General features: G+C 37.1%; 1 protein-coding gene across 4 annotated transcripts in view; it reads right to left on the bottom strand.

Annotated features, from left to right (window-relative positions):
• Positions 1 to 26,715, bottom strand: part of SLC25A17 (solute carrier family 25 member 17) — a 47,933-nt gene that overhangs the window by 15,647 nt on the left and 5,571 nt on the right. For all 4 annotated transcript variants that reach the window (XM_078076674.1, XM_078076672.1, XM_078076671.1 and 1 more), the window contains 3 exons: positions 11,885 to 11,945; positions 9,381 to 9,447; positions 7,822 to 7,973 (listed from right to left, as the gene is read on the bottom strand). In XM_078076674.1, coding sequence (XP_077932800.1) covers positions 7,822 to 7,973; positions 9,381 to 9,447; positions 11,885 to 11,930 — 265 coding nt within the window. In that variant the 5' untranslated portion in view covers positions 11,931 to 11,945. The remainder of the gene's footprint in view (positions 1 to 7,821; positions 7,974 to 9,380; positions 9,448 to 11,884; positions 11,946 to 26,715) is intronic.

The following is a 26,715-nucleotide window of genomic DNA, read 5'->3' on the forward strand; positions in this document are numbered from 1 at the left end:
AAATCTAACCACTTGGCTCCCTATGAAGGAATGCAACTTGATACACAACAGGAACAAACCTGCCTTACCAGATTTAAGACTGGAGGGCAGGAAAGGAATATGAACTGTCAACAATAACACCACTGGCATTCAAAAACAGTTATGGGTAAAAATCCCAATTTCATAAAAATGGCAAGTATCGTCTTCATTTAAATTTTCTGTGAGATTCTGTTCCCAAATCTCTTCCCAAGGTATCAAGCTATATGAGCTTTTTTCCTATGAAAATACAGTAAGTAATAAGTTTCTAAGTTTCAAGCAGAATTTGAATAACAATTATACTGTTCCTAGTTCTCCTTGGAGACAATGAAACTCATTTCTACAGTGATTTTAATACATGACAAGGCTCACAGCAGGAAAAGAAAAAGTGGTTCTAATTCTAAGAATGCATAGGTATTAAGATATGAAAACATGTTATGAGGAGAAATTTAAAACTCACAAAAGTAATTCCCAAAGAATTCCTTACTTTCAGAAAAAGAGACCCTATAATCAGAGAATCTCAGAATTATAAAGGACTATAAAATACATTTGACCAAGGGTCTCTCAACTGTTATACAATCCACATTTTGATTGTGAGCTGGATAATCCTTTGTTTGGGGCAGCAGGTGGGGTCGTGACTGTGTATCAGACAGACAACAGTAGCTGTAGAAGGATGTCATTAAATGGCTTGGTACATTCAAGGAATCACAGTTTTCCAAGAGAGGATGGGAACAGTAGAGATCAAGCTAGAGGTAAGCAGGATCACAGCAGATCTTGTATGTTGGGCTCTTATCCCGTATACGGTGGGGGCCTTTTATGCTGTAGGTACCATGACTTTATCCTACATGCAAGTGGCAGACATCAAGGGGTTTGAAGCTGGAGATAACATTATTAGATTTGGGTTTCAGAACAGCAGTTCCCCACCATCTCTCTGATAAGACATATAACAGATGAGGCTCATAACTGACACAGACCCATTGCACCTTTCTTTCACATACTCCAGAAAACACTTCAGAGTGTAAGTGAATGAGAATGATATGTCTTTTCTCAAACCTGCTTACGTCAGTTGAATCTGTTATGGTAGGCAAAACTTTATAGGTATGGGGTATGTACAAGAAAAGGCATAAAACTCCTATCAGTGAACCAATAAGCCTTCACCATGTATTGAAGAAAATGAAAAAGTATATATTTATACATCTTAAGTTAAAATAAAATACAAGGTAAGTAGGCTATTTATGATACTCCCTATGTCAACTGACTTTTAAAAACTAACTGCCCTACCATACCAGTCTAGCTGTGTTACGTATAGGGGAATCTACTGTGATTATAGATGTGTAAGAGTTAAAAAGGAAAAAAGCAGAGCACAGTGAGAGAAAGAATAACAAGGGTGTTGTGTACCTGGTGGAGAATGGGATGTCAGATGTCAGCAAATAAACAGCTTTGAACAATTAAAAAAGATTTCGTACTGAGGGTTGCTAGAGGGGAGGTGGGTGGAGGGATGGGGTGGCTGGGGGATGGACATTGGGGAGGGTATGTGTTATGGTGAGCGCTGTGTGTTGTGTAAGACTGATGAATCACAGACCTGTACCCCTGAAACAAATAATACATTATATGTTAATAAAAATAAATAAATAAAATTTAAAAAGATTTTGTCATATATTTCATGAATTAGTAGTTTCATGCAAAGTTATTGAGTTAGTCCTTGACAGTGAGTGATAAACTTCTAAATGTCAATACATAAAACTACAGTAATCTAAAATATATTAAAATTAAAATTTTACAAATACTTGGTCTCAGGTATTAAACATAATACTAGATAGCCATTTGTTGCAATTATGTAAAAAAGAAGGTTCCTTCTGTACAGGATATCCTTGAATCTATTCTGATTTTTTTCCCAAGTGAACAAATCTCAAACTTGAATTCTTGGAGTTATGACACTGTTAGAAAACTATTCTTCCAGAAAGGTTAGCTAGGCAGGATTATGCAAAGTAGGTAAGTAAGGAAGACTTCAGGGGCGCCTGGGTGGCTCAGTCGTTAAGCAGCTGCCTTCGGCTCAGGTCATGATCCCAGGGTCCTGGGATCGAGCCCCGCATTGGGCTCCCTGCTCAGCGGGAAGCCTGCTTCTCCCTCTCCCACTCCCCCTGCTTGTGTTCCCTCTCTCGCTGTGTCTCTCTCTGTCAAAATAAATAAATAAAATCTTAAAAAAAAAAAAAAAAAAGGAAGATTCAGAGGCAACAACAGAAAAGGCTATGGATATGGAAAAGAAGGAATGGATTCTAGAGATACTTAGGAGACAGACTGATGATGGTTCTTTTTTTTATTTTAAGTAATCTCTATGCCCAACATAGGACTCAAATACTCAACCCCGAGACTAAATGTCACATGCTCTACTGACTGAGCCAGTCAGGCATCCCTGAGACTGATGGTTCTTGACCAAACGATTGTGGAGGGTGAGAGAGCACTCGCTATGATGACTCCTGGATTTCTATCCTGAGTTACTTACAAATCTTTATTCATTTCCTCAGAGAATAAAATCCTGTGTGTTATACTCTATGTAAAAGTTGGCCTGGTGGGTGGTCAAAAGGTACACACTTTCACTTATAAAATAAATAAGTCATGGGGATGTAATGAACAGCATGGTGACTATAGTTAATAATATTGTACTATGTATTTGAAAGTTGCTAAGAGAGTAGATCTTAAAAGTTCTCACCACAGGAGTGCCTGGCTGGTTCAGTTGGCGGAGCATGTGACTCTTGATCTCCAGGGTTGTGGGTTCGAGCCCCATACTGGGGGTAGAGATCACTTAAAAATAAAATCTTAAAAAAAAAAAGTTCTCACCACAAGGAAAAAAAAATTTAACTGTGTGGTGATGGATGTTAACTATCATTTTGCAATATATACAAATATCAAATCATTATGTTGTACACCTGAAACTAATATAATGTTATACATCAATTATAACTCAATTAAAAAAATGGTTGGGGGGGGGCGCCTGGGTGGCTCAGTCGTTAAGCGTCTGCCTTCGGCTCAAGTCATGATCCCAGGGTCCCGGGATCGAGCCCCAAATCAGGCTCCCTGCTCTGCGGGAAGCCTGCTTCTCCCTCTCCACTCCCCCTGCTTGTGTTCCCTCTCTTGCTGTGTCTCTCTCTGTCAAATAAATAAAAATCTTTTTAAAAAAATAAAATAAAAAGGTTGGTACAGGTGAAAGTTAATTAGATCTAAATCAACCTAAGACCAAAATGAGAGTATTAAGCAGAAGAAAAGCTCAGAGACCAAGCCAAAACACATCAGTGGCCTCATACTGGTAAAGAGGAAAACTTGTGGGGCATGAATACTCTTGGACTGGTAACTACTTTTTAATTAACTCATTTAAATTTCAAATGGAGGGCGCCTGGGTGGCTCAGTTGGTTAAGCGACTGCCTTCGGCTCAGGTCATGATCCTGGAGTCCCGGGATCGAGTCCCGCATCGGACTCCCTGCTCGGCGGGGAGTCTGCTTCTCCCTCTGACCCTCCCCCTTCTCATGCTCTCTCTCTATCTCATTCTCTCTCTCAAATAAATAAATAAAATCTTTAAAAATAAATAAATAAATAAATAAATAAATTTCAAATGGACATTTACATTATTCAATTGTGTGGCTCCCAAAGTACTAATTTTTCAAATATACCAAAAAGTGATTCCACAAAATAGAACACTAAAAGTACAACAGTTAAATCAATTAATTTAGGGGTGCCTGTGTGGCTCAGTCAGTTAAGCATCTGCCTTTGGCTCAGGTCATGATCCTGGGGGCCTGGGATCACACTCCAAGTTGGGCTCCCTGCTTAGCTTCTTCCTCTCCCCCTGCCATTCCCCAAGCTTGTGCTCTCTGGCTCCGTCTCTCTCTGTCAAATAGATAGATAAAATCTTTAAAAATAAATTAATTAATTAATTAATTTAGTTACAGACTAAAATGGATAAATACACCAAAAAAATAGGAAATATATCTACTTTCTTTCCATCTCTTTAGTAAAACTCTGACTAATTTAACAAATATTTTGTTCACCCAGCAAATATTTATTGAGCACATGTTAGGAATTGTTCTTACTGGGAATATAGTCATAGTAGGAGGAGGAAACATGTATATATACTCCCTAAGAAGAGGTATGATATATATATATAAGTATGCATTAACACATATATGTATATATGTAATCTTACATATAATTATATATAAGATACATTACATATAAAAATATATTTAATTGTAACATATATATATCTGTTCTGTATCTTTGTGTATGTGTGTGTATATATATATATAGCCATATATATAAAATACCCATATATATTTTTTATCTATATATTATCTATATATCTACATATTGTTATCTTAAATATACATATAAATATATATTATATAAATATATATATTAAACATACATATATTTAAGATACTTGCTCTTATGGAGCTCACATTCCACTAAGGAGACACAGACAGTAACTAAATATTCATAATATCAGGTTAATGGCTCCCTAGAGCTTTTAAAATCTCAGATGACAAGGATCCAAAGTCTTCTAAAATCTGGCTCCTGTTTACTTCTCCAACCTTATTGCTCATGTTCTTGTGCTCACTTCACTTACTAACTAAATTAGAGAGCTCACTGTTCTAAACATGGTCCTGTATTTCCTCAATTCCCTACCATTCTCTCCATTAGAAAACTATCACCACTCATCTACAAAAGTTACTAATCGTGCCCAGTTCAAGAGCCACGGCTTTCTATAAGCAGATCCCTCCCAGCTAAAAGTGATCTCTCTTCTTCCTATGAACCTCTAAAGCATTAACCATTATGATACTAACTACACTGGGCTGTGTGCTAAAATATCTTTGTCATATTTGTTTTCACACTCATGGTGGGCTTCATGGGTGTGCAACCCAACTTGTGCCTGGTTTAATCTCATTGCCAACTGTCTTGAAATGCTAATAAATTGTGAACAAGGAGTCCTGCATTTTCATTTTGTACTAGACCTTGCAAATTATGTAGTCAGTCCCGTTCATGTTAAACATCTCATGTAGACCTCAGTCAAAAAATAAATCATGGGGGGCATCTGACTGGTTCAGTCAGTAGAGCATGTGACTCTTGATCTTGGGGTCATGAGTTTGAGCCCCACGTTGGGGGTAGAGTTTACTCAATTAAAAAAAAGAGTAAAATAAAAATCATGGAAAGCAAGCAGGGAAGGTATTGTAATCGTTTTCTTTTTAAAGAAACTTGGGGCACCTGGGTGGCTCGGTTGGTTAAGTGTCTGACTCTTGATTTTGGCTCAGGTCATGATCTCAGGGTCATGAGATCAAGCCCTGTGTCAGGCTCCCCGCTCAGCATGGAGTCTGCTTGGGATTCTCTCTCTCCCTCTGCCCCTCCCCACCCCCTGATTGCACGCTCTCTCTCTCTGTAAATAAATAAATAAAATCTTTTTTTAAAAAAAGAGAGAGACTTTAATTTCCATAAATTCTGGAACACTGCTAAACAGGGATAAAACTATCTTCTCTGGATTAAAAAGACGAAATAAGCCAAGTCAGCTCAGAAATAAACCTTTTTGTGTATATGGTCAATGACCTTCCACAAGGGTATCAGGACCACTCAATGGGGAAAGGACAATCTCATCAAATGGTATTAGGAAAACTGGATATCCACACACAAAAAAGAATGAAGTTGGACCTGTATCTTACACCACATACAAAAATTTATTCTAAATTAAAGATTAAAAAAATTATTCTAAATGGATTAAAGACCCAAATGTAAGACCTAAAAGTATAAAACTCCTAGAAGAAAACAAAGCAGAAAATGTTTTCATGACATTAGACATAGCAATGACTTCTTGGATGTGACACCAAAAGCACAGACAGAAAAGCAAAAATAGACAAATAGGACAAATATCAAACTTAAAATTTTTGAGCAACAAAGAACATAATCAACAGAGTAAAAGGCAACAGAGAATGGGAGAACATACTTGCAAATCATGTATCTCATGAGGGGCTAATAATATCCAGAATATATAAAAAATACCTACAGCTCAACAATAAAATATCAAATAACTCTATTAAAAAATGGGAAAAGGACTTGAACAGACATTTCTCCAAAGATGATATACAAATGGCCAATAAAGCATATGAAAAGATGCTCAACATCACTACTCATCAGAGGAATGCAAATCAAACCACAGTGAAATATCACCTCACACTATGATTGGGATGGCTGTTATCAAAGCAAAAACACCCAGAAAGGAACCCTCTTACAATGCAAGCTGGCACAGCCACTCTGGAAAACAGTATGGTGGTTCCTCAAAAAGTTGAAAATAGAGCTACCCTACGACCCAGCAATTGCACTACTGGGTATTTACCCCAAAGATATAAATGTAGTGATCCCAAGGGGCACGTGCACCCCAATGTTTATAGCAGCAATGTCCACAATAGCCAAACTTTGGAAAGAGCCTAGATGTCCATCAACAGATGAATTGATAAAGAAGATGTAGTATATATATACACAATGGAATATTATGCAGCCATCAAAAAATGAAATCTTGCCATTGCAACAACGTGGATGGAACTACAGGGTATTATGCTAAGTGAAATAAGTCAATCAGAGAAAGACAATTATCATATGATCTCACTGATACGCAGAATTTGAGAAACAAGGCAGAGGATCATAGGGAAGGGAGGGAAAAATGAAACAAGACAAAACCAGAGAGGGAGACAAACTATAAGAGACTCTTAATCTCAGGAAACAAACTGAGGGTTGCTGGAGTGGAGGGGGGTGGGAGGGATGGGGTGGCTGGGCGATGGACATTGGGGAGGGCATGTGCTATGGTGAGAGCTGTGAATTGTGTAAGACTGATGAATCACAGACCTGTGCCTCTGAAACAAATAATACATTATATGTTAATAAATAGAATTCCTTTTCAAAAAATAAACAAACAAACAAAAAACACCCAGAAAGTAACAAAAGCTGGTAAGGATGTGGAGAATTTAAAACCCCAGCTGGTGGGATTATAAAATGGCATAACTGCTGTGGAAAACAGTATGGTGGTTCCTCACGAAATAAAAAAACAGACAAAAAACAAAACACACACACACACAGAAAAAAAACCCCCTAACATATGATCCTGCAATCTCACTTCTGGGTATATATCCAAAAGAACTGAAAGCAGGGACTTGAAGAGATATATTTGTACAACCCATGTTTATAACAGCAACTATTCACAGTATCCAAGAGTTAGAAACAACCTAAATGTCCATCAATAGATGAATGGATAAACAAAATGTGGTATATACATACAAGTAAATATTATTTAGCCTTAAAAAAAATAGAAACCCTGTTACATCCTAGAACATGAATGAACCTTGAGAACATTATGCTGAATGAAATGAGCCAGTCACAAAAAGAAAAATGCTGTATGATTCCAGTTATATAAGGCATCTAAAGTAGTCAGATTTATAGAAACATAAAGAATGGGGTCGGAGAAGGGGGTAAGGGGGAGTTGCTGTCTAATGGTTATAGAGTTTCACATTTATAAGATGAAAATGTTCTGGAGATCTGTTTCACAATAATGTAAATAAACTTACTATTAAAGCATACACTTAAAAATTGTTAAAATGGTAAATTATATGTTATATATTTTTACCAAACACACACATACACACAGAGAGCCAAGTCAGAAAATTAATTATATTCTTTGTAGCATTACTTTGTGCTAAAACAACCTCTTAGGGAATATATGAACCATAAGATAAATATTAAAATATAAAAAATTTTATACTCAGAAAACTTTGTTACCTGCAACAAATCCAACTACTAGATCTTTTCCAGTAGTAGAACGTTGACCTTTGACCCAGACAGCTTTGAGACTATTAAAAGTGTAGAAATAGACAAAATTGGAGCAGCAGAGACTGGAGATAACTGGAAACCACCCTCGATATGGTGCCAGGCTAGAGGAAAAACACAATAAGCAATGTAAAGATGCTGGACAAAAGCTAGTGGAAATGGGCAAAGTCCTAGGAAAGGCTGACCATCATTCACATATTCTCAAAGTTCACTCCGACACTACAACATACTCCAAACTGTACGTATATCTCACATTCTAAAGGCTGTCCAAACCACGAAATCTTTCCTACCATTAATGATGCCAAAGAAACAACACACTTTCAATGACTGATTTTACTAGTTTCCTCCCCTTGGTTTCCTTCTGCAAATTACTATGTAAAATTAGAGACAATTTCTTCATGGCTGTTAGTTAATATAGCATCATTCACATTTTATTATAGGGTAACAACACTTGAAAATGAAGTAAATATAGACATAATAAGTGTAAAAAAAAAAAAAAGAAGTGATGGCGGCATGTTATTAGGGCACAGGAACCAGGCTGAAGGGGCTCCCACCTGTGACAGTTTCAACACCAAAATAATATAGTATAGTAATCAATTGTAAACCACTGAAAAACCAGGAATTTCTGAGTCTATACTGCTACTAAATAAAGTTTCTCTTCATAGACTGCTGATAGTTGCAAGAGAGGAAAAATTAAATGATTCAGTGGCTAACCTGAATCTGAGAAATCATAATTAACCAATGAAGGGCAGGGGGACAATACGTGACTCCAGATGTGATATCCTAAGGACATAATATCACCTATGCATTATTCTGGTCAAGAATGCATAGCCTCAGTCTAGTCATAAAGAAACATGAGGCAAACTTAAAATGAGAAACATTTTATTTTAAAAAAGGGGGGGAGGGGAGCTATATTCTTTAAAAATGTCAACATCATAGGGGTAAAAGGCTTTGATGTATGGTGTGTAACTTATTCTTAAATAATTCTGAAAAAAGTCTGTGTGGTGTGTGTGTAATAAAGACAGAAGGGGGAAGGAGAGAGAAAGTGGGGAGAGAACATAAGAACAACAGGGAAAATAAATGGGAAAAAAGTGTTAATAGGTGGATCTGGGTAAAGCATATACTGATATTCTTTGTACTGCTTTCAGTTTTGCAACTTTTTGTGAACTTGAAATTATTTCCAAATAAAAAGTCAAAAAAAAAAATACATAATCTGAATGCATCTGATAGGAATGAACTAAACAACAGCTTCTTCAGCTCACTGTAAAAAAACCATAAAACATAAAATAAAGCATTGGTTTCATGGAAGACTCTATGATCAAGAATCAAAATGGCCAGCTACAAAACTTTAAGAGATGAAAACAATTATGTACTTACAAGTCGGGCAATTACAGATTCACAACTACTTTAAGTCTACGAGAATGGAAAGAGAGTGAGTGCAGGTGTGCTAGAGGCCCAGCAATCTCCTAACGGGCTGCTTTGTCTAACAAAATGGGCAAGGTGGTACTCACAGGCCTTCTTCCTTAATGATCTCGAGGAGCACCATGTGTGTAGTTTTGGACTTTCTTTTCTCATCAACTATAAGATAAAAGAATAAACGTTTAAACTAAATCCTTTGAGAACTATTATCTTTAGCATCAACAAGTTTCACTGAAGTGCCATGTACCTCACCTGAGCAATCTCCCACCCCGTTCTTTGAGCTCCCTAACTTGCCTCAGAACTCACCAATCCTCCTTGTTCCTGTGTGCTAAATTCCCAACTGAGGATTCCTTGGGTCTCATCTGTTATTCATGAACCTTTAAGCATTTTAATTAAACACCTAATTCCCAAAGCAAAAGATGTGACAGAAATCTTATATTTCATAAGGCTTTGTTTTGGTTTTTTTTTTTTTTCAGTTACATATTCTCATTTTTATCTTAACATCTTATAAAGTAAAGAGGAAATGAATTACCATCTCCTTGTTAGTGGAGAGGCCAGACCAAAAGCTGTGAAGGACACATGTAGTTGGCAGCAGAGCCAGGATTAAAACTCCAGGTTTCAAAGTTTCAGGCTTGTGCTCTATTTCCTAATCTAAAAAATAAAAGGTCTCAAAAAGATGAGAACTGGGGTGCCTGGCTGGTTCAGTTGGTAGAATACGTGACTCTTGATCTCAAGATCATGAGTTTGAGACCCACCTTGGGCCTAGAACTTATTTAAAACTAAAAAAAGGATGAGAACTCTGCTTTTCTTAGCATTCTCACTGAAAATCACAAAACCTCAATTAACTTCACATTTCCTACCCACATTTGGAGAATATTTTGAAAACATAAAAATGTAGAAATGGAACAATTTCCTAAGAATTAAAATTGTTATCTATACGGTTTTTGGGATGGTGAATAGGAAGCTCCTACAGAAGGCAATCTGGCCATAGCTATCAAAATTACAAACAGGCTTACCCTTTGATCCAGCAATCTCACTTCTGGGAATTTATCCCATAGAACTTACAGAAACTAAGCAGCATATGAACAAGTCTATTCTACAAAAGAGAAGAGGGGTGCCTGGGTGGTTCAGTCAGTTGGTCATCCAGCTCTTGGTTTTGGCTCAGGTTGTGATCTTAGAGTGGTGGGATCAGGCCCTGCATGGGGATCCACACTCAGCATGGAGTCTGCTTGTCCCTCTCCCTCTGCTCCTCCCCCTGATCACACTCTCTGTCTCTCTCTCAAATAATAAATAAAATTAAAAAAAAAAAAGAGAGAGAGAGAGAAGAAACCACCCAAGAATCTACAATAGGGGAAGGGGAAACAGGTTCTGGTGCATCTACAGTATGGAACCATTCTACAGCTAGAAGGATGAAGAAGCTCCCAAAGCACTGATTTGGAAGGCATCCAAAATATGCTGTTAAGTGAAAAATGTAAGCTACAGAACAGTGTGACAAATATGCTTTTTGTGGAAGGATGGGAGAAAATTTTTTGCTTGTTATTCCATAATGAAACTCTGCAAGACCATTTGAGGGAATAATAAAGATGTTATCTGCAGAGGACAGAAAAGGGGAAAAGGGGCAGATAAGAGTAAGATTTTCCACTGTACTGTGCATTGTTTTATATATTTTTGGTTTTGAGTCATATGAAAAAACCTATCACAAAACTCTAAAATTAATTTATAATAATAGCCATGAAGGGTTTTAACATAGGAATTAGTTTATTCAAAGCTAATCTATTCTTATCTCTTCACGTAAGTTCTGGCACAGGTTTATAATTTTAAGTTGAAAAATACTGGGGAAAAAACAAGCAGGAATTATAGAGAGTTGCCTAGTCCTATAATGCAAAAGAGGCAAACTAGGACTACATGCCCAATTTAGCAGTGACTGTGGGTGTTTGGCTCCACCGTGTCTCCTATTCTTTGTTCTCTTTTGAGAAGATCTACCCCCAGCAAAAACTCTCCCCACTGTGCCTTAAAAAAGTCATGTTGTGCGGGCACCTGGCTGGCTTAGTTGGTAGAGCACGCAACTCTTGATCTCGGGTTTGTAAATTCAAGCCCCACGTTGTATGTAGAGATTACTTTAAAAAAAAAAAAAATCAGGGAGCCTGAGGGGCTCAGTCGGTTAAGTGTCTGCCTTGGGCTCGGGTCGTGATCCCAGAGTCCTGGGATCAGCCCTGTATCGGGCGTCTGCTTCTCCCTCTCCCTCTGCCTCTCCTCCTGCTGTGCTTGATCTTTTTCTCTCTCTGTCAAATAAATAAATAAAATCTTTTTAAAAAAGTTATATTGTTTATTAGAAAGAATTGTAATGATTCACAATTATTAATGCAAACCCACTCAGGTTCTCTCAGAGAGTGGCTGAGACTATAACTCATCCATGAATGCCTCTCTGTTAATTAGGAAACAGCAATGATGACCAGTATTTAAAGTCAGTGGAAACAGACAAGGGTAGATCACTAACAAAACAGATATCCTTATGTTAACTTAGAACTTATGAGAAAAATATGTTTGCTTCCTGACACCAAATGAAAAGAATATGATGCCTACAAAAGGTACTCACCTTGAAGTCGGAGTCGAGCTGTATCCAAGGGAAAAAATACTGTCATTGCTGTCACACTTCCCTGAAAAGTTTGAAAAGCCTTTAGCAATTACAGTTTCACAAAAACAAAAAGCCACAACTTTTAAGTGAACAAAGGTTCATTATTAACAAGGGGTCAAATCAGATTTTCAGTGAACAGACATATACAATATTGGGATTATTATTGCTCAAGTTCTATAGTTATATACTTAAACAGAAGTATTTGATTTTCCAGAAGAAATCTTTTTCTCATACTGAAAAAGAAAATGAAGTGGGTCCCTGGAGAGGACAAACTTAGGGGTTTGCAACCCAGGACAAATGTAAAAGATAGCAGATAAATGGATTTTTTAGCCTTTCATAGGTCAGTTGCTGCTCCTATGCTCTCTCTGATAACCCCACAAACCAAAATATCCAGTAATCAAACAGGTATATACTTCTATTCTCTTTGCTTAATCAATATATTTACCACAAAGTAAAAGAAGTGTAAAAATCATATTATTCTTTAAAATAGTTTTGTTTGCTTGTGTTTTAAGTTAAATAGGGACAATCTGGGCTCAATATTCTATAAATTCATCCAGGGTAACACAATGACAAAAAATATCGGGGACGGAAGCCAACACCAGTCTTTCCATTCATAAAATCCTATGACAGACAGATAGGGGCACCTGGGTGGCTCAGTTGGTTAAGCATCTGCCTTTGGCTCAGGTCATGATCCCAGGGTCCTGGGATGGAACCCCACATTGAGGGGTGGGGGGAAGGTCCCTGCTCAGTGGGGAGCCTGCTTCTCCCTCTCCCTCTGCCTGCTCCCCCACTCTCTTTAAAAAAATCCTATGACAGATAAAAACCACAAGCATCTAGTTTGGGATGAAATCTTCCAGTGGGTTTACAGTTCTCAACCCAGAGGGAGGCCCACTGGTGTATATTCTCAGGCATAAGATCAAGTTTTAGGCTAATAATCTAATAATAGTTACATATAATATTTTAATCATGATAACAACTGGAAATTAGGTCAACCTTATAGATAAGAGACATTTGCCAGGTCTCTTATCTATTTAAATAGGTCAGCCTGGGGCACCTGGGTGGCTCAGTTGGTTAAGCAACTGCCTTCGGCTCAGGTCATGATCCCGGACTCCTGGGATCGAGTCCCGCATCGGGCTCCCTGCTCAGCGGGGAGCCTGCTTCTCCCTCTGACCCTCTCCCCTCTCATGCTGTTTTCTCTGTCTCTCTTTCTCTCAAATAAATAAATAAAATCTTTAAAAAAAAAAATAGGTCAGCCTGCTTGACAAGGGAGAACACTGTGTTGTCCTATTAGTATTCTTCAAAACTCAGATGGAATGTTACCACCCCCTGCCCATCGGGGTACATTCCTCTATGTTGTTCGTTCCTCTGTGTTCCCACAGCACTTGCTTATGTCTCCTCTACCAGCAAGAATATTTACTGTCTCTTTGCATAACATAGATTCTTAATGAAATGTTTATTCAAGTTAACCCTTCAGTTATTTATGCTTTTTTGATGACTCCAACATAAATGTTCTTTTCTAAGGACTAGGTAATATTTGATGTCTCAAGAAACACTGGACCCACAAAGTCTTATAGTCTACAGATCTATGCTTCCACATCCTTGCTTATGTTACCGGCAATTTCCAAGAAAAAAGGGGACTGGAAAGCTGGAGAATGCTTATTGGGTTATGAAGGCTGTGGCATTTTTTTCCCATCATTTGTACTACATGTCCATGTGGGGTATTGCATATATAGGGCATCTCCAGGCAGAAAAGTCCTATCTGAAAACTACTTTTTCAAACAACTGGGCCATTTCCATCCCTCTTCCTTGCCACCTTTAAACATACACCCAAAGTTTTCTAAGGTAGAAAAAACTGCCTACCTACCTTGAAATCTTCAAGTGAAGTACACAGTATGCCAAGATAAAAAGAATAGTCAGTACAAAGAGTTCGATGGTCTATTACCTCCTCAAGGACTAGCATAAAGTTCAAATCAGTAAAACTAAATAACTTTTTAAAATTTATTAGTACTGGAAAGACTGGATCAAGATGGTAAACTTAAAACCCAGCATTGCCTCCTCCCCATTCCAATCACTATTAATGAAATTAAAGGTTTATATGTAGAAGTATTGTGTAGGGGCACCTGGGTGGCTCAGTCAGTTATGCATCTGACTCTTGGTTTGGGCTCAGGTCAGATCAGGTTTCATGATTTCAGGGTCCTCAGATTGAGCCCTGTCAGGCTCCACATTCAGGGTAGAGTCCGCTTGAGATTCTGTCCCCCTCTTGCTTCCTCCCCGTCCACTCCTCTCCCTGCTCATGTTCTTGCTCTCTCTCTAAAGTAAATAAATAAAATCTTTTTTTAAAAACATTTTATTTATTTGATAGAGAGAGAGATAGCGAGAGCAGGAACACAAGCAGGGGGAGTGGGAGCGGGAGAAGCAGGCTTCCCGCTGAGCAGGGAGCCCGATGTGGGGCTCTATCCCAGGACCCCAGGATCATGACCTGAGCTGAAGGCAGTCGCTTAATGACTAAGCAACCCAGGCGCCCCGTAAATAAATAAAATCTTAAAAAAAAAAAAATTTAAGGGTGAAATGAGGGTTTCTGTTTCCAGCAATATAGGGGCCTAGACAACATGCTTCAAAATACCTAGTACTGTTACATAAAATACTAAATAATATATAACAAACACCTTTTAAGTGCTTAGCTGAGATCACAGGAAAGTAAGGGAAATGCACTGGAGCCAGAAAGAGCAGGAACCCATAGGATTAAGCAGACTCTAGTTTTGGTTGCCTAAGAATTTTTTTGCCAATCTAAGTGATCAAGTGGCTTTATTATTATTATTTTTAAATTGAAGTGGAATTCACAAAACATAAATTAACCATTTAAAAGTATACCATTCAGTGACATTTGGTATGTTCACAATGTTGTGCAACCACCACCTCTATCAAATTCCAACATGTTTTCATCACCTCAAAAGAAAAGCAGGCACGTTCCGCTTTCCCTCCACTCAGCCCTAACAACCACTAATCTGCTTTCTGTCTCTATGGATGTATCTATTCTGAAATTTCATATAAAAACAATCATGCAAAATGTGACCTCTTGTGTGTGGCTTCTGGCTTCTTTCACTTAGCATAATGCTTTCAAGGTTTATCCACCTTAGAGCATATATCAGTACTTCATTCCTTTTTATGGCTGAGTGATATTCGATTGTGTGTATATACTACATTTTGTTTATCCACTCAAAATGTTTTGGAATGAGACATTATGAATGTACTAAGTACTGCTGAACTGTACACTTTAAAGTTTTGTGGGTTTGTTTGCTTGTTTTTGTTTTTTTAGTAAGCTCTACACCCAACATGGGGCTCAAACTCATTTGGACTGAGCCAGCCAGGTGTCCCTGAACTATACGCTTCAAAATGTTTAATTTTATATTATGTGAATTACACAATAAAAAAAACCCCAAACATTTAATCCTCACAACAACCTGATGAGATAAGTACTGGTATTTTCTCCATTTTACACATGAGGAAAGATACTAAGAGGTTTTGTAACTTTACTAAAGTTACACTTTGCAAGTGGCAGAATTAGTATTTGAACACCGGCAGCTTGGCTCCAGAGACCACACTCTTAATCACTGTTGTAATTAAAACTTTATTTTTTAATTTTCTTTATTTTTTTAAAAAGATTTTATTTATTTTTTGACACAGAGAGACACAGCGAGAAAGGTAACACAAGCACGGGGAGTGGAGAGGGAGAAGCAGACTTCCCATGGGGCAGGGAGCCTGATGCGGGGCTTGATCCCAGGACCGTGGGATCATGACCGGAGCTGAAGGCAGACGCTTAATGACTGAGCCACGCAGGCGCCCATAATTAAAACTTTAAAGAGAATTTACTAATATAGTACTAAAAATTACTGAAAAAGAAAAAAAGGTACTAATATGGGGCCTAGTTTATGTGTCAAATATTTTTTTGTGTACTAGTCTGGAAACTCAGCATATAGCCTGGCATAGTCTAAGCCCTAAACTTGTTAATTAATGTATGACTGTATGCACCTACAAATAAACTTAATATCCATGAAAAAATGTATTCAAAATGCTAAAGATAAATTTGGAACATAGCTGTTCTGTACATTGGGAACTTGCTATATTTGTCTCCTCACCAAGCAAACACACAGATGACTGCTTTCCTTTTCATAAGCAGCTGTTACCTGAAGGAAAATATTTATTATATATGCGAGTCTTATGCCAAGCTATATAAGCACATGACTTTTTAGAATTTGAATTAAATTCCTCTTTCATAAATACTCAGTGTTTTTTTTTTCCTCCAGGACCGTCTGTTCACTTATATAAAATTAGAAGGCACAAAATACCGAGAAGATAACCACAATGTACAATATTGTTGTGCCAGGGAGACAAAAATAAATCCATTATTTTGAGTCCCACAGAATTCTAACCATCTGAGTGGGAGTTCTACTGCTGACATTAATTATAATTTAAAAGAATCCATTTCCAGAGAAACAACCTTCTGGTGTCTCACCAAAAACAAACATTTTTAGTCACAACTTTCTACCATCCCCCTCTGGCATTTAAACATTAGGTCTTGGGAAACGAATTAGTTGCTACACTGCACTGGCACCTGGAGCTAGAAAAGCCTTTAGAAATCATCTTGCAGGAGCGCCTGGGTGGCTCAGTCGTTAAGCGTCTGCCTTCGGCTCAGGTCATGATCTCAGGGTCCTGGGATCGAGTCCCGCATCGGGCTCCCTGCTCCACGGGAAGCCTGCTTCTCCCTCTCCCACTCCCCCTGCTTGTGTTCCTGCTCTCGCTGTGTCTCTCTCTGTCAAATAAATAAATAAAATCTTAAAAAAAAAAAAAAAAGAAAGAAATTATCTTGCAGTGGACTCCCTTTACCTGAGAACTAAGGAGTCTGAGCCAGGGTAGTGGAGAGGTCTGCCCAAAGCCTGAGGGGCAGAGGTGGAGTTAGAACCCAGAGCTCTCAGACTCCTTGTTCTACTGTTCACTGTTCTACCTGTTCTCAACCTTGTTTCAGTCTTTTAACTTGACTCTTCTCTTCCACTTACAAAGTGTACACAGTACAAACACACACACTCAAATCTGGGAAAATCACACACAAAAACCTTAACAGTGAATAGGTAAGGAGAGGAAAGGAATTAAAGGTGGCCCAATTTCCCTTGTTATGACTCTCCATATAATTACTTTTTTTTTTTTTTTTAACAACAAGCATGTGTTAGTTTTAGTTTTGAAGTGGGGAAAAAGCAAATACACTTTTTAAAGACATCAGAATACAAGAGCATATAGCCAAGAGATTCTCAAAGTATTGTGTGGGTCTCCTTGAAAGTCCCCAAACCCTTTGCAGGGGTCTGCAGGATTAAAACTATTTTCATAAGAATACTATCACAGCTTTTGCCTTTTTCATTCTCATTTTCTCACAGCAGTGTAACGAAGTTTTCCAGAGGGTACATGATATGTGATACTGTAACAGACTGATGCAGAAGCAGATACAAGGATCCAGCTATCTTAAGTCAAACATGAGAAAGGTTTGCAAAAATATAAAACAATGTCACTCTTATTATTTTGGGGAAAATGTTTTTTTAAATGCTACATATGTTAACATGTAACAGGTTTAATATTGTAAACAATAAAGAACTGTTAATGATTTCTCAATTTTAATTTCTATTAAATACTGATAGTTACAACCACATAAACAAAAGCTCTTCAGAGTCTGTGATAATTTTTAAGAGTATAAAGAAATCCTGAGACCAAAAAGTTTGAGAACTGCTGTTATAAACATGCCATTAAGTTTGAAAACCATACATCGTTAACAAAATATTATTGGGGTGCCTGGGTGGCTCAGTTGGTTAAGCCTCTGCCTTAGGCTTAGGTCATGATCCCAGGGTTCTAGGATCAAGCCCCCTGCTGGGCTCCCTGATCAGCGGGGAGCCCACTTCTCCCTCTCCTCCCTGCTCGTGCTCTATCTCTCTCTCAAATAAATAAAATCTTAAAAAAACACAAACAACTATTTACACATTCACTTCTAATATCCCTTTCAACTAGCATTATACCAGCGTGACATAAGCAAACTGAAAACATCAACTACCTTTGGGCTGGCCACTATCCTCTCCAGGAAATTCTTTAAAAAGCAAGTAACTCTAAGAAGAACAAATGTAGCCTATAAGTAACACCTCAGAGCTAATCATTTATTAGATACTTGTTTTTTTAATGACAGGGATACTAGATAACTCATAAAGAACATATGACAGGATGCTGAAAGGGGAAGCAAGTGTAAATCTGGAAGGGAGCTGAACATTCTGGAAATTCAAAAGCTGTTATTGTCAGAATACAGACAGCAAAATCAAGAGTGGAATGAATGTCTTTAGGGGTAAGCAGGGATCAAATCAAAGGCTTTTTTGCTAAGTATAATAAGGAATATTCTAGTGACTGATTAGACAGATGTGGGGAGAGGAAGAAGAGGAACTTCAAGCAGGGCACCCAGCTTTCTGACTTAAAGAACCAGGGATACAGTATGGTCATAACTGTAGGTAAACACTGCAGGAAGAGCAATTCTGGGTCAGAAGATGATTTTGGCTTTCAATTAGCTGAATTTTAAGTGCCTCGAGGACTTCTACTTGAAGATGTCCAGCAGGTAGCCAGATACTAGTCTGAAGATACAGAGATTCTGGGATAGAAATGTAGATTTGGGAGTCACTGAAATATAGAATATTTCCTCACCTTTGAGGCAACAATAATGTACCATTTAGGGGTGGGTGGGATCATTATTTTACCAAAAATATAGGATTACATACTGTTTTGTTTTTATAATCAAATCTTCACTCTCAACAAATAATTACTGAAAAGATTTCAGTAATTTTTTTGTTTTATTACCTTCCTTTTCCTTTCTTTGGGCTAATTTTGATACTTTTATCTCACGTCTTGAGATGGATGCATAGCTCATTGTCTTTCTTCTTTTCCCAACTTGATTTAAAGGCTACTAATTTCTAAGTATTTTACCTGTGTCTGACAGGTTCTTTTCTTTACAACTCAGTAGTTTTTGATATATTCATAGTTGTGCAACCATCACCACTATCTAACTCCATTTTTATTACCCCAGAAAGAAACCTCTACCCATTAGCAGCTACTCTCCATTCTCACCTCCTCCCACATCCTGGCAACCACTTATCAATTTTCTGTCTCTATTTGCCTATTCTGATATTTCATATAAATGGAATCAAATAATACATGATCTTTTGTGACTGGCTCCTTTCAAGACTCATCCATGTTGTAGAATCAGAACTCCATTCTGTATCATGGTTGAGTAATATTCTGTTGTATGGACACATCACATTTTGTTTATCCATTCATCAGTTGATGGATTTGGGTTGTTTCCACTTTTCTGCTTTATGAGTTGCTATGAACATTTGTGTACAAATTTTTGTATGAATGTATTTTCAGTTCTCTAGGAGTGGAATTGCTGGGTCATATGGTAACTGTTTTAACAATTTGAGGAACTACCAAACTGTTTTCTACTGTGGCTGCACAGTTTCATATTCCCACCAGCAAATTATGAAGTTTCCAACTTCCCTATAAACTTGCAACACTTGTTATTATCTGTCCTTTTGACTAAGGTCACCCTGGTGGATGCGAAGTGGTATCTCATTGTGGTTTTGATTTGCATTTCCCTGGTAATTAATGCTGTTAAGCATATTTTCGCGTATTTATTGGCCACTTGTATATCTTCATTGGAGAAATGGCTATTCAAATCCTTTGTATATTTTTTAATTGGGTTATTTGCCTATTATTGAGCTGTAGGCAGTCTTTATATGTTCTGGATACTAGACCCTTAACAGATAGAGGATTTATAAATATGTCCTCCCATTCTGTTGTCATCACTTTCTTGATGGGGTCTTTGAAGCATGAAAAGTTTTGAATTTGAATGAAATCCAATTTACATATTTTTTCTTTTTTATTACTTGGTGTCATATCTAGGAAACCATTGCATAATCCAAGGTCATGAAGATTTATACCTATGTTTTCATCTAAGAGTTTTGTAGTTTTAGCTCTTACATGAGGTCTGTGGATCATTTTAATTTTTGTGTATGGTGTGAAGTAGGGGTCCAACTTCATTCTTTTGCATGTGGCTATCCAGTTGTTCTTGCAATATTTATTAAAGGGACTATTCCTTCCTCATTGATATATCTTAATATTCTTGCCAAAACTCAATTGAACAAAAATTGACGATTTATTTGTTGGACTCCCAATTCTATTCCACTGATCTATCTATCCTTATGCCAGTACCACACTCTCTTGATTACTGTAGCTCTGTACTAAGTTTTGAAACTGGGAAATATGAATCCGTCAACTTTGTTTTTTCAAGATTGTTTTGGCTATTCTGGTTATTCATTTTCATATGAATTTTAGGATCAGCTTATCAATTTCTGCAAAAAAGCAAACTGGAATTTTGATAGGGATTGCACCAAATCTGTAGATTCTTTTGGGGACTATTGCTATCTTAATAATTGTCTTCCAATCAATGAAGATGGGATCTTTCCACTTAAGTTTTTCATTTTTTCAATGATAATTTGTATTTTTCAGTGTACCTAAAAGTTTTAATATGCACTATCTATCACTCAATTCTAAATATTTTCTGATTTCCATTATGATTTCTTCATTAACCCACAGATGTTTCAGAAATGTATTTAATTTCCAAACACACGTTTTTTTAATTACCTTTTTGTTATTGATTGCTACTTAATTGCACTGTGGTGTTTTTTTTTTTAAGATTTTATTTATTTATTTGACAGAGAGACAGAGAGAGAGGGAACACAAGCAGGGGGAGTGTGAGAGGGAGAAGCAGGCTTCCCGCTGAGCAGGGAGCCCGATGTGGGGCTCGATCCCCTGCACTGTGGTTTAAGAATTCATTTTGTTGGGGTGCCTGGGTGGCTCAGTCGTTAAGCGTCTGCCTTTGGCTCAGGGATCTCCCTTAAAAAAAAAAAAGAATTCATTTTGTTTCATAGAATGAAAACTTTTTCAAAATTTAAGTTTTGCTTTACAGTCAAGTAAATGGTCACTTCTGATAACTTTTCCATGTTTGGCTTGAAAAGAATGTGTATTGTGGTTGTTTGGTACAATGTTCTGTATATGTCTGTCTATTAGGTCAAGTTTGTTAAATATATTATTCAATTCTTTATTTTCATAGCTCCCCTCACAACTTGTTCTATCAATTACTCGGCAGGGAGTCTGCTTCTCCCTCTGACCCTCCTCCCTCTCATGCTCTCTCTCTCTCTCTCAAATAAATAAAATCTTTAAAAAAGTAAATCTTTTGAGACTGTTATTAGATGAACACAAACTTAAAACTGTTTTATTTTCCTGACATATTGAGCCTTTTTTCTCTATGACGCCATTACTATAAAGTCTGTTTTGTCTGATGTTGATAGCTCTATTTTGGTTAGTATTTGTCTGATAGGTCTTTTCTCACATTTTTACTTTTGAACTTTCTGTATCCTTTTCTTTTAGACACATGTTTTATAAATAGCATTTCTCCCTTTTAAAAACCAATCTAGGGCGCCTGGGTGGCTCAGTTGGTTAAGCGACTGCCTTCAGCTCAGGTCATGATCCTGGAGTCCCTGGATCGAGTCCCGCATTGGGCTCCCTGCTCGGCAGGGAGTCTGCTTCTCCCTCTGACCCTCCCCCGTCTCATGTGCTCTCTCTCATTCTCTCTCTCTCAAATAAATAAATAAAATCTTTAAAAAAAAAAAAAACAATCTAGTGCATTCTCTTTTAACCAAAGCATTTAGTTCATTAACATGTATTTGGATTTAAAGCTGCCATCTTATTTTGTGCTATGTGTCATACATACTCTATGTTGCTTTTTCTGCGCTTTTCCGCTTTCTTCGACTAGAGGTTTTGTTTTGTTTTTTAATTAATTTCTTACTTCTGCTGTTTATTCAATTTTGTTATTTCATGATAAAATTTTACAAGCTACCTAGTAATTACAACATACATTCCTAACTTATCAATGCTAAAAACATTCAATAGGTTTATCCTCCTCCCGAACAGAAATTTAATTCCATTCATTCCCACTCACCTTCATGCTACTGTTACCTACTTTAATTCTAACTTCTTTTGCTTCTTTTTCAATGCCCACAAAACACAGTTAATTTATTATTTGATAGTTAAAGTTATTTAGATTTAGACAAATGCAATGTTTACCACTTTTTCTACTCTTCATCCTTTCTTCCATCTCATACTTTCCATCTAGCATCACTTGCTTTCTGTATGAAGAACATCCTTCAGAATTTCTCATGAGGATCTTGCTAGTGGCAAACTGTTTTTGATGGTCTGAAAATGTCTCTATTTCATGTATGTGTTAAAGATTTTCACTGGGTATAGCATTCTAGGCAGATGTTCTTTTCTCTCAGCAAAATGAAGAAAACACAATTTTCTGACTACAATCATTGCCAATGATAATTAGGTGTCAGCTATCCTTTTGCTCTCTAATTCCATCTTCAGTTGTGTCTAATATATTGAAAACATGTTTTGAATTTGAATCCATCACTCGGCTTCAATTATTAATTTACAGCTATGCACTAATTATTTTAGCTTTAAATTTTTATTTTATCAAAACAAAAGATGCACACATAGTTTAAAAAAGTCATGTAATATTAAATGGCAAAATACAGTAGTTCCTGCCCACTCCTCTCCATTTTACCCAGCCTTCCTCCCAGAGGCAATTATTATAGCTTCTTTTAGCTGTTTCTTTTGATATTTACCCATCTCTATATAATTAAAAAATATCCTGTTATCTTCTGATTTATCAATTTTAGACATTATTTGTTTTAAATTACGGAGGGTGAAAATTTAGCTCTGTTATATTCCCCTCTGCCTTCTTGTCCTACCTTCCTAAGAGCTATGATTTTTGTTTAAATAGGTTTTCAGTATTCCCATGACAATCATGCATCCACTTTCAAATTTCAGTTATTTTACTTTTCATTTCTAGATACTCTATTCGGTTAACTTTCAAATATGCTCAGCCAATCTTAAGTTTCTTGTTCCTCACACATATTTTCTAGCCTTTCTTTTATTTCCTTATACATACTAAATAGCTTTTTAAGATTGTGACTGAAAATTCCATTTTCTGATTGTTGCTGTTGTATGCCACTGTTCTTGTTCACAATGCCTTGTTTCTCTGTGAGTTTAGTTAGTTTGGACTGAACTGCTCATTTCCCTTAGAATTTTATTTTTGGGCATTCTTTTAAATCTTCTAAAGATAAGTACTTCTGGAAAGTATTTCTGCCAGACACTCTGGGGTCCCACCAACCTGGAATCATTCCAAGTTAAATTATTCACTTCAGGTTTTCAAATGATGCAAGTAGTGAGAATTCAGGCTACAACCTAAGAGAGGGTTTGTGGCTTCAAAATCTCAGTGGTGATTTCTCAGTGCCAAGGCTGGAGATAGCTGATATTCCTGGGGAGGAGTAAGATCATTTTCCATTCACCTCTACAGTGTATTCCTTTGGGATTCCAGGCTTACTGGGTGATTGTATAAGGGCAGGTTCACATTTCAAATTCTATTACTTCACATTTCAAATCTATTACTTCAAAGTGTCTAACACCACTCGCTTATGTTCCCTGGATATTTAACAAGTGAAATTCTAACTTAATACCTTGCCTCTGAAAAATTTATAAAATTTAGTAAACTAAAGAAAATCAAAACAGATGTAAAATAGCTACCATTTTACCCTGGAAATGAAAATTAGGAAAATGACAAAATCAAAGAAGGAAAAAAGCCAGAAATCTGAATTTAGATCCTTTCTACACAGGTATCTCATTAAAAGACATGCATAAATACAGAAGCAGATTATCATGCCTTTAAGTACAATGATGTTTGGGTTAGCTTACCAACCAAGTCACCAAAGTCAACCATTTCCAAAATGTTAATTCACCACTGAAGGGTGAAACACAGTCAAAAAATGCAATGCCAGTTCCAAAGTCAATTTCCAGAGAGGAGTCTAGAAATGGTGGCTGAGTCACAGCACCACTGAAATCAGTTTATGGTTTCTCCTGATGGAATACATGGCATTACTAGATAGAAGGGTTATTTTAAAAAGGAAGAAAGAAAAATAACTAAAATACATTTCCAGCGGTAGATCTTGAGCAAATGAAATTCCAAAGATTGAAAGCTACTTACCGAGGCATTGATATTCAAAAATGTTATTCACCTAATCAGAGTTAATGTAAGTCTTTCCCTTGATAAAGCCATCAAGCTAACTCTCACACTTAGACACCGAGAGATACAATAGTTAAGCAAATTCAATAGGTACAGAATATCCTTTAAGTAAACTTAGGAGAACCAGCAGCAGCTAAGAAAAAGGCAGTCTCCAGACCAGACTGGTATGAAAGGACAGGGCTAAGCATGTTTGAGGGCTGAAGAGAAGCAAACACTGGAGAAAAGTTAAAGCTATAGGAAAGAGGTGAAATTTAATGGAACAAAGTCCTAAAAGATATTTGGGGATGGGGTGAGGGGGGAGGATCAAGGTCAAAGATAGCAGAGACTGGAGGCATCTGTTTTTCCTGAGGCCAGCAGAATATAGGAAATATGGGTACAACTGCAATTGACTCTGTAATCAGAAAAAATGGAAAAGTGAGAAAGCTCATCCCAGTAGCCCCCATTTTATCTAGAGAATAAAAGGTGAGATCATTTGCTACAAGTGAATGGGTAGAGGTGGCCATATGAGGTGAGAAAAAATTTCAGTTCTTTTGAATTTCTGAAACTGAGTACAAATACTATATTTGCAAGGATATATCTGAAAAAAAAAATAAATTATGGCCTTATTACACTTTTCCAGGCACTGCACTAGGTGCTCCACAAGTGTTACCAGGAGACCCCAGTAAGTGAAGTGTTATTGTCCCCACTTTATAGCTCAGAAAACTCAGGTTCAGAAGAAAACATAAATGACCCAAGATGACATGGATAATTAAGTTTTACTCCAAAATTTCTTTGCGGCTATTAAACCATATTTATTTTAAAAATAAAGTTATAGACCATTGTATGTATGGCAATACAATTTTCTTTAACCTTTTTCTGACTCAAGCATAAAGAAGCCAAGTAAAGTTAGAAAAATAATCCCAATGAAGACTGCATAAGAACCTTTAAGATTAGAAGAACTGAAATGAAGTGACCCCGTTAGCAAAAAAGTTTATTAAGGAGGTCAGAAGGCATAAACAGGGAGAGCACACAGGATTTTTAGGGCAGTGAAATTACTCCACATGATACTATCATGCTGGTTTCATGTCATTATACATTGTCAAACCCATACAACGTACAAAATCAAGAGTGAATATACACTAATATACACTATGGACTTTGGATGATTATGATAGGTCAATGCAGGTTCATCAATTGTAACAAACGCACCCCTCTGGTGGGGGATGTGCATGTGTGGGGACTAGGGGTATAAGTGAAATCTCTGTACCTTCCGCTCAATTTTGCTGTGAATCTAAAACTGCTCTAAAAAATTAAGTCTTAAAAAAAAAGGTTTACTAAGAAATAAAGATATATTTTGGATGGGAGGTAGTGAGGCAATGAAGTCTTAAAGACTAAAAGCTACATAGTAATTCAATCATAATTTAGCAGAAGCCTAAATGATATAAAACAGCAGGCTAGGAAGTAAAGATAATACAACAAAGACTTACTCCAATCACCACTTTTTGAGATGTTTAAACCAAAGTAACATAATGCCCTCAGATGTACACCAACCTAAGTTAATTCTATGAGGAATCTGAGCAACTAGATTTAAACTCTGGATCTGGATGAATCAGCTGTGGAAAGGAAAACCCTTTCGAAGAGAACTGAACATATAAATTGCTAGAACTGTAGTTTAAAATACTCCCAATAAACAATCAGTGTCCAAGTGCCTCTAGTTTGTTTATACACGTGTATACTTAATATTTGTCACTTGTTTTCTGATAATCTAAGGATATTCAGAGTCTGGTTTTGAAATGCACGAAGGAATGGGACAAGAAGCGTGGAAGAGAAGGCACCTAGGCACAGCAGAGAGAAGACAGAGTAGCAGAGAGGGGAGACCTGGATTCTGTGCCTATAAACAACTCACTGGTAACCCTGGAAGTCATTTAACATCCCTGTTTCCACTTCCCTGTCTCTGTGTGAGAATAAAGATACTTGTCCAAAAGCCCAGAAACAACCCTGAAGTGAGTATTATTATTTTCCCCTTTTTACAGATGAAGAAACCGAGGCAAAGAGAGGTTGAGAAACATGCCCAAAGTCACACAGATGGTAAATGGCAGAGTTGGAGCTCAGGCAGTCTGGTTTCAGAGCCCACACTTTTAACCACTTGAGTGGTCAGAGTTGTGAACAGATGTGAGAGGGGGTTAAGAGGTAAGGTAATTCTAGGGGTGCGTGGCTGGCTCAGTTGGTAGAGTATGCGACTCTTGATCTCAGGGTTGTGAGTTCGCGCCCCACATTTGGTGTAGAGATTATTTAAAAAAATAAAATCTTTAAAAAAAAAAGAAGTTAGGGAATTCTAAGTACTAAATACTATTATTAAATATAACATCAAATTCACTAAATCAAGTTAGGATGCACAGAAAATTAGAAAACGTAATTGTGCACAAAATGATTAATAGCTTCCATTTATTGAGCCCCTTTTATGTGTCAGATAGCATAAAAGCTGTTTTACTTATATTATTTAATTAATATTCACAAAACCCTGTGAGGTTATAGACATTTTACAAATTAAAATCTGAGTTAACTAAACTGAATCTGGAAATAGAGGTTTTTGTTT

Source organism: Halichoerus grypus, chromosome 6 (assembly GCF_964656455.1).
Source record: "Halichoerus grypus chromosome 6, mHalGry1.hap1.1, whole genome shotgun sequence".
Lineage (NCBI taxonomy): Eukaryota > Metazoa > Chordata > Mammalia > Carnivora > Phocidae > Halichoerus > Halichoerus grypus.